Source organism: Phyllostomus discolor, chromosome 5, assembly GCF_004126475.2.
Source record: "Phyllostomus discolor isolate MPI-MPIP mPhyDis1 chromosome 5, mPhyDis1.pri.v3, whole genome shotgun sequence".
Classification (NCBI taxonomy): Eukaryota; Metazoa; Chordata; class Mammalia; order Chiroptera; family Phyllostomidae; genus Phyllostomus; species Phyllostomus discolor.
In genome coordinates, this window is record NC_040907.2 from 13,430,967 (window position 1) to 13,441,248 (window position 10,282).

At 46.2% G+C, this 10,282-nt stretch overlaps 1 protein-coding gene across 2 annotated transcripts; it reads left to right on the top strand.

The window, feature by feature from the left end:
• Nucleotides 1-2,636: 2,636 nt before the first annotated feature.
• LOC114496554 (SCAN domain-containing protein 1-like) lies at nucleotides 2,637-6,605 on the top strand. 2 transcript variants are annotated; one of them, XM_036025499.1, is made up of 2 exons: nucleotides 2,637-2,752; nucleotides 5,664-6,605. In XM_036025499.1, exon 2 carries the CDS (start codon nucleotides 5,696-5,698, stop codon nucleotides 6,146-6,148), a length of 453 nt encoding a protein of 150 aa, XP_035881392.1. In that variant the 5' UTR covers nucleotides 2,637-2,752; nucleotides 5,664-5,695; the 3' UTR covers nucleotides 6,149-6,605. The 2 variants fall into 2 exon arrangements, with proteins under 2 accessions (XP_035881392.1, XP_028367917.1); XM_028512116.2 differs by having other exon boundaries at nucleotides 2,640-2,804.
• The last annotated feature ends 3,677 nt before the right edge of the window (nucleotides 6,606-10,282 follow it).

A 10,282-nucleotide genomic window follows, 5' to 3' on the forward strand; every position in this document is an offset into this window, starting at 1 on the left:
TTTGGGAAAGATTCTTTTTAATTACTCACATTCCCCTCTCCCTTATGCGGCTGCTGCTATCATTTTGATATGCTTCCTTCTGCTTCTTTTTCTTTGCATCTAGAAAACCCATCAACAGTTAAATTCAATGAACACAGACTGTTCACCTACTGATATTGCATGCCACATATGGGCTGAGGAAAAATGACCCAAACTTGCTTTGGCCAGGTGGCTCAGTTTGTTAGAGTGTCATTCTGTGCAACAAAAGCTTGTGGGTTCGATCCCCAGTTGGGGGAACAATACCTAGATTCCAGGTTTGGCCCCAGTTGGGGCACACATGGGAAACAATTGATTGATGTTTCTCTGGCACATGATGTTTCTCTCCCTCTCTTTCTCCTTCCCAAGGGAGGGAGGGAACTTTTAGAGAAGAAGGGAACTTCTCTCTAAAAATAAATAAAGCCTTAAAAAAATAAAAATCAAACATACCTGTATTTTTCGGACTATAAGACGCACCACCCGCCCCAAGCTGGGAGGAAAATACAGTGGCGACCCTGCTCCTGCCTCCCGTGACCCCTCTCCACCACTGCCCACCCTCCACAGCCAGCCAAGTAAGCTACATTTGTACTATAACCCCCTTTCCTCCCAAATTTGGGGGGAGTGCGTCTTATAGCCCGAAAAATACGGTATCCTCCAGTGAGGATTTTTTTTTAAATGACCCAAACTTGAGCCAGGCCCTCATGAGCCCACAGTCTGGCTGGACAGCCGACACATGCACCCAAGCAGGCACAAAGGCTTGACTCAGCGTTCTAACGCGGGCCCAGAGTGACATGGGGCCCCAGGAGCTGGGGTCACATTGGGATGGGAAGATCGGAGCTCTTGCTGGCCCTCACATCCAGATGATTGAGGTGTCAAGGGATTCCTTTCAAATGTGAATCTGTCAAACCTGCTTTTGTCAATTAATACCAAAGACAGAGTGCTGAGAAACTTCGGGGTTTGAAATCATGTCAGTGAGACTGAAACATCCCCCTCTTGCCTGGTGGGTCAGAGGCAGATTTGACACAGAGAAGCAGCCTGGATTACCCACCCAGGTGCAGAGCCTCAGGTAAGGGATTTTTGGATGCCACAGTCAATTTATCTTAACTTTGTGGTATCTAAGAAAACAGGACCGTGAGTCCACTTCTCAGCCCAAGCCAGATGTTAACCCCTTTCCACACAGCCAGGTTTGCTTTGAGCCTATCAACACTGCTTCACTTCAACTTCACCTAAATTCCATTCTTCCTCCAAATCCTATAATAATCCTGTTTTTTCCTTTATTTGGTGAGACACCCCGTGGTTCCTCTGGGAGCTTGCTGAATCAAGTTAATAAACCTGACTTTGTTAAACGCCTGTATCCCTGGTGTTCTTTATCAGATTGACTTTATCATAAAATCCAAGCCTGCTCTGTTCATTCATTCGCTGGTTTATTCATTCAACAAATGTCTGTCCAGGCTATGCTCAGTTGTAGGTGATGGAGGCATGGTGGCAGAATGACAGCTGGAAGACTTGATCTAGTCCAACCCTCCATTTTACCAATAGGAAAACCAACACTGGGAGGAAATGGCAACGACATTGCAGGAGTGAGAAAAGGGCCCGCAGTAGCTAGGGGAGGGGAGGTAGTGATGGGACCACAAGCAAGGAGTGCTGCTTCTCCAACCACCAGCTGGAGTACCTGGCCATCTAGTAAGGAGTTTTCTGATCCGCAGTGGCAGTGTAGACAAAAGGCACATCTTCCCTTCCCCAAGGACAATGGCTCTTGGGGTGATAACCCAATAAGGGCATTTGAGGTGTCCCTCTTAATTCCCTTGCCTGCTTCATTTGGACAGGCCAGTAAGAGGAGAGTGGGATGAGCCACCCAGAGTGCCTCTCCCTAACAGCCAAGTCCTTGTCTTTCAAAGTTAAGAGCAAGGTGGAAGGGCTGCGTTAGTTACCATCTTTGCACTGCTTCTTACAAGCTGTGCCATTTACGGGACCTGTGTGTCCAGATTCAAACGCAAATGAAACCCAGAATCAAACCAGCTCAGTACGACTTTAAAAATTTCAGTTAGCCATCAGTAATTGCAAAGTCTTGGGAAGAGGCACACAGGCCTAAGACTGAGCCTCCTAGGTGCATGAGGTCGCCCCCTGGATAAACTGTTAAACCCGCACGGCATATGCCCACTTCTGTCTGGGTAGACTGAGGCAGGGGTACTTAATAGACTGTGCCTATTTCCTCATGTGAAGTGATGTGATTCCACGGGGCGCCATATAGGACCCCTGTCTCCAAAAAGCAGCCACCCAGCCTTCTCTTTCGGTTTCTTTCCTCTGGGTGGTGCAAGGACTCAAGGGTGTAACTTTTGGGTGGGGCGCTGACTCAGCTGCGGGCGGACTTCTCGAGTGTCTCAATTCCCCGCTTCATCCTCTTTTCGCTTTGCAGCCGGGCACACTGTGGCTCAAAAAGACCAAGAACTTCCGCGAGGCGCAGAGGCCTCCTAGGCTATCCCCAAAGGTCCTTGCGGAAGGCAGGATTGAGGACCGAGGATGACCAAAGCCCGTCACGGGTTAAAACCACAAAGTTTCGGAGCACCTCCCCCCCCCGCCCGAAGCCTAGAGAGACCCTGCCCCTCTAACCTAACCCCCCTCGACTCCCAATTTCCGGACAAGGAGAGACTTCCGGTTCCGGCGATGGGCTACAAATCTCTGCTCTCGGGCAGTGGTCCCCCTTTCTCCGAGCCGGTGGTGGGGCCTCCCTGCGGCGGTGAGCTGCCCGGTCCCGTCCCATCCGCCCCCTGAAGCGGTGAAACGCGCAGGTGAACGCCGCGTCCGCCTCCTTCCCTCGTGCGCAGCCCGTGGGGAGCCTGGGGGAACCCTCGTGTCGGCCGGCCCACCGGCCTTGGAAGTCGGGAGGCCGTGGTCTTGGGGGGCCGCCGGCTGCTCCCGCGTGGCGGGACGTTGGGCCTCACCACCACGGAGGAGGAGCGGGTCCCGGCGCGGCGCCCCAGGAGCGCGTGTTGCGGCCGGGCCGCGTTCCTCTGAGCCGCGCCCATGTTGGGGGAGGAGCTGGGCTCCGCTCCCGCCCTAGACGCCGAGGATTTTTTTTTGCTCCGCTGAGTGGTCCCGCAGCTTTCTGTACATTGTGACCGTGGGCACGTCCCCTCTGTGCAAGCCTCAGTTTGCTCGTCTGTGCGTGGAAGTAACCGTAACTGCCCTCCTGGGTTATCGGGAGAGTTGGCTGAGCGAAGAGCCAAAGCCGCCGCGGGCTGTCTGGTCTGTACAATTCAAACGGTGGCAGCGGCAGCTGTTACTAGAGACACTGGGGCAGTAGAGAGTCGTATGAGGGTTTAACCTGAGAGGCTAAGAGGAGCAGAGAAGATACTGAGAAATGTGCAGCACCGTGCCAGGTGGGAAATGGTGCCCAGGGAACGAGTTAGTAAGTGGTGCGCAAACAAGCACTGTCTGTTGGTCTTCTGAAACAGATTTGTTAGCGGGGTCCATCTTTCAAATCCAACCTTGAGAACCGACCCACTGGCAGTGGAGACTTCAGAAGGCGAGGTTGTAAAGCCCTCGGTGCTGGAAACTAAAATTACTGAAACGGTGTTTTCCTAAGTGGGTTAGGGGTTTTTCACTCAGAAAGATTTTCTCCCTCTTGAACTTAAAAAACAATACCGAAAGACATACAATGAAAAATGTTTTTGCTCAACTGTTCCTGCCCCTTGGAAGTAAATGCAATTTAATTTCTTTGATAACTGTCCAGGTATTGTTTGTGGAAAGATCAGGTCATAGAAGCTTGTGTATATGTATTTTGAATTCCTCGAATGGGCTGATACTGTGGATGTGGATATGTGCCTTGGAGTTACGGACGTCTTCACGTGTGTAGCATTCGTAGGCCCACTCATTGCGTCCAAGGCTGCACAGTGTCCCACCCAGTGGCCGACAGGACTTCATTCAATTCTCCCGTTCGTGGCCACGTCAGTTCCCAAATTTTGCTTTCCCATACTGTTTCATCCACCTCTCCTTGACTAAATGTTTCCTTTTTTTCCAAAGCAGCCCTGAGTTATGACAGTATTTTGCTTTTGTCTTCATCACTCTAGTTAGTGACATCTTATTTGGGGGGGGGCACACTTTTATTTGATACATGGGAATTGCTGTACTTCCGAGAAATCACACTATAGGGTCTAGGATAGATTCAAGACTGCTAGAAAATGGGTCAGGGAAGCTCTAGAGAGCAGGTGAGGAGGAGCTGAGGACTTTCATGTGGGGCAGCTGGTCGGTGTTGGTAGTGGTTGGCCTCTTGTCAGTCATTTCCCAGGAAACAGTGGAGGCCCTGGAGTGGGAGTGATTTTAAATGTGGACGCTTCTGTGTAGCTATGGAGGAACTAGCTCTTGGGGAAGGGTAGTTAATGAAAAAAGATGATCTTTGAAAACTGACTATCTCATAGGGTTATACTGACTGGACATACCCTGATGTGGAAATTAATGTAGTCATTATTGTCATTTGAGTTTCTCCTCCACTCCTTAAAAAAAAAAATAAATATATATATATATATAAACATAGGGTGTGGTTTTCCTTTAATGTCCTCTCTTCCGGACTCGGGCCCTCACCCAAATGAAGCAAAGCCCCCTTTTTCTGGCATTTTACCAGTATTTGAATTGCCCACTCTTCTCTTCTCACTACAGTTGGTTTGCAAGTCCTGGAGTCAGCAGCCATCCAGAGACACTCTGAGAAGTTCAGTTTCCCAGACTCTGATTGGAGAGTTTAGGGTCCTGCTTTTAACAGGCCTTTTGGCTTTTCTTTCTTTCCTCTCATTCCTCTCTTTTTTTTTTCTTTTTTTTTTCGCTCTACCCTGGTGACATTTGCTGTGTCAGGGAGGTGGGGTAGGTAGGTAGGAGAGGGTGAAGTAGATGTAAACACAACCCTTGTTCCCTCCCTCTTAGCACTTACGTGTAATTCGCTTTTGGACATCGCAGATGCTCCGTAAAAATGGTTGGAGGAAACAAATACCCATGATTTTAAAGGTTTTTCCCCTACAAGTCATTTGTATATACAAATCATATATATAGTTTTTAGCCTAATGTAAAATATTTGTAATGGAGGAAAGATTCTCTGGCTAACAAGGGCAGTGTTCATTCTTTCTGCTTTGAGAATCTATGTTTTTCGTTTGGTAAATCATTAACACATTTTTCAATTGTGTCAATTGACCCAGCAAGGGAAACCAAAATAGAATTTCTAGTAGCTCTTCATTACAACCTATTAGAACAGACACAGACTCCTAGATACAGAGAACAAACTGTTGGTTGCCAACAAAAGAGAGGGTGTATGAAAACGGTGAAGGGTTTAAGAAATGTAAATTGGTAGTTATATGGGGATGTGAAGTTCATTGTAGGGGCTGTAGTCAATAATATTGTAATGACTATGGTGCCTGGTAGGTCCTTGAATTAACAGTCTATGCATCTCTGCAGTCTATGATCTCTGAAGAGAGATCATAAGAGTCTATGATCTCTGAAAAGAAAAAAAAAAAACCTTTTAAGATTGGAAAGCTGATAGAACCTGAGTCTAGACCAGATCCAGGAGATCAAGGTGGTTTTCATAGCCTTTGTGGGGTTTTTTTGGAGTGTTGGGTTTTTTTTTTTTTTTTTTTTTTATGACAATGACTTCTCTTTCTCCCTAGGAGCCTGAGTCATCCTTTTCTCGAGTTCCAGAATGGAGACTGAAGGAGACCCAGACACACAAAGAAATAGAGAAGTCCAGAATGCCGAAATGATGTCACCATCAGATGAGATGGTGGCGAAGGAGCCAGAAGATGTGCTAACAGCAGCTCCCCAGCCCCAGCTTCCACAAGAGCCTTCTGGGCATCCACCAGAGAGCCTTGGCGAAGGCTGTGTGGAAGATGTTGAGACCGAGCCGAGAGCGAGCCCTCTCAACCCTGCAATCTTCAGGCAGATGTTCAGAAAGTTCCGCTATGAGGATGCACGCGGGCCCAGGGATGTCCTCAGACATCTCCTGGTGCTTGCTCGGCTGTGGCTGCGACCTGATATTCACACCAAGGAGCAGATTGTGGAGATGCTGGTGCAGGAGCAGTTCCAGGCCGTCCTGCCTGAAGAGCTCAAAGCTCAGGTGCAGAAATGTCAGCCTGGGGCCAGATTCACTGGCTAAGTCTCACTGCTCACTTCTGGTTCAGCCTACAAATGAGACATTCGGTTAAAGGTTCTCTTTGTTGCAAATCCTACTACAGTCATGGGAAATTTGAACCTCGGTTTTTTGTTTGAGTTTGCCTTTGACTAGTTGTAATAAGAATTCAAAACCCATGTCTGGACCTCTTTTTGCCTGAGGCCGTTCTATTTCCTGGGACTCTGAACTCCAGAAGGAGTTTCTCTGCCCTCTCGTTAGGACAATCAGCCTGCTGCTTGTTTTTGTTCCGCTGAATGTCTCCTTTTTTGCACTTTGTGACATCCTTTAATATATTGTTTATATGTATCCAAAGAGGTCATTGCTTTAACTTTCAGAATTCTTGATTCTTGCTGTTGTGGCATATGAGTGGGAGCTTCTGTAACCCCACCAGTAACTCATTTGGGATGTCCTTGAAATATTAAAGTTTGGTTCTTAATAAAAATGTTCTGTGATAATTTACCGTATAGCTTTCAGTAGTCAGCAGTTGAGATAATTATCAGGAACAGTAGAGCTAGAGATAAGAACTAAGACTATAGCATTTACTGAGCTGGGGAATAAAAACAGGCCTGGCTTTTGTTTTCCAAGTCAGAATTTAAATTGGGCAAAATGGGGTCATAAGAGCTAAGCAACTCTTATGCAGAGCTGTTGAATTCGCTCTTTCTCCATTTCCATCACCTTTGCTCTACAGCCTGGCTTCCTAAAGCCGGCTGACTGTTATGTTCTGGCCTTACTGAAACAGAGGTCATCCTGGCTCTTTGTGTGTGGAGACCTGTACTTGGGCTGACAGCTGAGACAGAGCAGTAGCTGTGGTTGTGGCAGAGTAAACAGCAGCTGCTTTCCCAGCATGACCCAGTCTGAGGAGCCTTTTTGCCTCTGTGGCCTGGCTCTTGGATGTATAGGTCTGCTCTGGTAACAAACTTGGTGCCAATTTACAACTAATCTTTCGGGTTAGGGGTGATTAGTTCCTTGCTGCTGTTTTTGTTTTTAAAGATTTTATTGGAGGGGAGGGAAGGGAGGAGAAACAATGATGTGAGAGACATTCATTGGTTGCCTCACATGTGCCTGGACTGGGGACTGAACCTGCAGGCAATACAGGCATATGCCCTGACCAGGAATTGAACCCATGACTTTTAGCTCTGGGACAAGACCCAACCAACCGAGTATTGCTGCTGGTATTTGTTTAGTACTTCTTGTGCCTTTGGGACTATTGTAGATGCTAGAATACAAATATAAAGTATGTAAAACGAAGATCAAATAGCCACCTTAGGTAAGTGACAGTTGAACTTGAGTAGATCATTAGACAAGCATGGGAATACGGAAGCCTATGTAATGTTTGAACAAAGACAAACAGTGCCTCTTATGCTTCTTATTAACTAGATTAAGTTTTTCTTAATTGTAGGAGGAGACTTAACATTGGGAAAGGAGTTGGTAATACCGAAAGGGTCCTAGGTATTTCCTTTGGTCTGCAGGAATCAGGAACTCCTGGTGTTAAGGAATTTCCTGTCCTGCACCAGTTTCATAGCTGTTTCAGTGACCTAGAATTTTGCATGCGAGTAAATGGGTTTCATGGCAAGACAGCTGAAGTTTCCTGAATTGAGTTAACTAGCACACATTTTGTTCAACTTCGGAGCCAGATAATTTTTTGCGGGGGTTGTCCTATCTATATGTTAGAGGAATTTTAGCATCCCTAGCCTCTGCCCATTAGATGATAGGTAGTACCAACCCCCCTAAATTAGACAACCAACAATGTCTCCAGACAATGCTAAGTGACCCCTTAAAGCAAATTTGCTCCTAGTTAAGAAGCACTGATTAAATAGGAGAGGTCATCAGAGACCTGCCTTGAATAAGTGACATGGCCAGTAAGTAGTGGAGCTAAAATCTGAGCCTTGGATTTCTGGTCTTGGGCTTTTTTCATCAGGTTTGGAAATGGTTAAGTGTCTCTTGAGAACCTCCTGTGTGCAAAATTTGTTTTATTTTCATCAAACTGAAAATAACATTTAGATTATTTGGTACAGAAAAAGTATGAAACCCAAAAAGGGTACATAAACTCACTTTCTAGGTAACCAATTGACATTTTTTAAAAGATTTTTTTAAAATTTACTTTTAGAGAGAGAGACATCAGTGTGTGAGAGATACATCGGTTGGTTGTCTCTTGCACACCCAGAACTGGGGACCTGGCCCACAACCAGGCAGGCATGTGCCCTGACTGGGAATCGAACTGGCAGCCTTTTCTGTTTCGTAGGCCACTCAATCCACTGAGCTACACCAGCCATGGTGTTAATTGATCCTTCTTAAGATAAAAGATACGTTTGCATGTGGATAGAAAAGTCCAACAATATAGAAGGGCATAAAAAAACTTTAAAGGCTATCTTCCCATTTACAGTTTCTAATGTTCCTTCCAGAAAATGTGGATTACACATATGTAAGTAGATACATACATGTGTGTGCATATACACATCCTTTATTTGTATAAATATATGTATATGGTTCTATTTAGTATACATATTTTTTACTCTGCCCAATAAGCCTTGGAGGCCTTTTGCTATTAAAGAGATTCACTTAAAAAAATTTTTTTTAGCAGCTGCAGAATAGTACATATGGCTAATATCAGTACCTTAGATGCAAAGTAGAATATTTAGGTATGGCGTCAACCTCCAAAGCGTAAGTAAAGTTTAGAGAAGGAAGTGACAGAGCCGAGACTCAATCCCTATGTTCTAAACCCAGAACTGGTACAACTCACAATTGTCTAGCACTGTCTCCCAGCAACTGGTGTGGTACCAGCTCTTTCCTGTGGAAGTGAATTTATAGATGAGATTGCTTACCCTAAACAAACCCGGGAAGAGGAGAAGCTGGAGTTCACCTCCATTTCTTTTGACTGTAGCTACACACCCTTGTCCCAAGGTTACACTGTCTGGACTGAGAACCAATTCCATTGTTTGAGGGGCTCTGGGGATTTGGAGTACAGTAATTTCCTAGCTCTCTGACACTCCCTTAGATGATTCCTATGTTTTCTCTACTCAGTGGACACTACCCAGTTACCACCATTGTCATTGTCATTTCTTGAGTTGACATAAATCCCAATTCTCAGACACTCTGACAACTTCAGTCCTGCGAGTGATGGGGAAGGAAGAGAACAATGTGGAGGAGCCAGAGGAAAGTATGTCTAAAATGTCTCATGTTTAATTTTCCCTTTGTGAATATTTTGACTCCAAATTCCACAAAAGAATAATTTCATCCAGTTCTTGAGAAATACTCCTGCCAGATGGCTGCTGGTGAAAATCAGTTGGGACCACAAAGGAACACAAGATTGCCAGCAACTGGCTGGTGCCATGGAAAAATGTCATCTGTTGGGCAGCCACTCCCTGAGCAGTGAGTGGGTGACAGGCCAACTCCAGGAGGGGTGGGGGCCAGGAGGGGGCCATGGCAGTGGCAGCTGGAGAAGTCAAGTGGAACTGGCCTTCCCAGGAGCATCATGTGTGGTCAGTTCTCACAGGCCACTCAGTACAATGCACTTGACAATGACGACTATTTGACGACTATTTGCTGAACTTTTCCCGCCCACTGTCATGCATTTATTGGACATTTTTCCTTGGCCTGGAATGCTCCTCCCCCATTCTTGCCAGCCTACTCCTATTCATTCTTTATTATGCAGTGGGCATGGCCACCTTCCTGAAACTTTCGTTTGTTTGTTTTAAATTGACTTAGAAGAAGGGGGAGAGAGAAACATGGATCTGTTTCACTTATTTATGCAGTCATTGGTTGATTCTTGTATGTGTCCTGACTGGAGATCAAACCCACAGCCTTGGTGTATCAGGACGATGTCAAACCAACTGAACTACCCAGTCAAGTCTGAAAGCTGCTTTTTTCTTTTCTTTTTTTTTTTTTTTTTTTTTGATGTCTGCCTTCAATAGGCATCTGAAGCCCTCCTGTGAGCTGTGATAACATGTCAGCTTTAGTTCTCTCCCTGTTCATTCAGCAAATACACGTGTGCCCAGTGTGCCATGCCTTGTTCTAAGTGTCCCTGTAGTGCAGCTTCCCCTGTCCCTAGGCAGGTGGTGATGAGCTCCATGAAGATGGAATGTCTCCATGTGGGCCTCCAACACAGGCTTGCATGGGGCT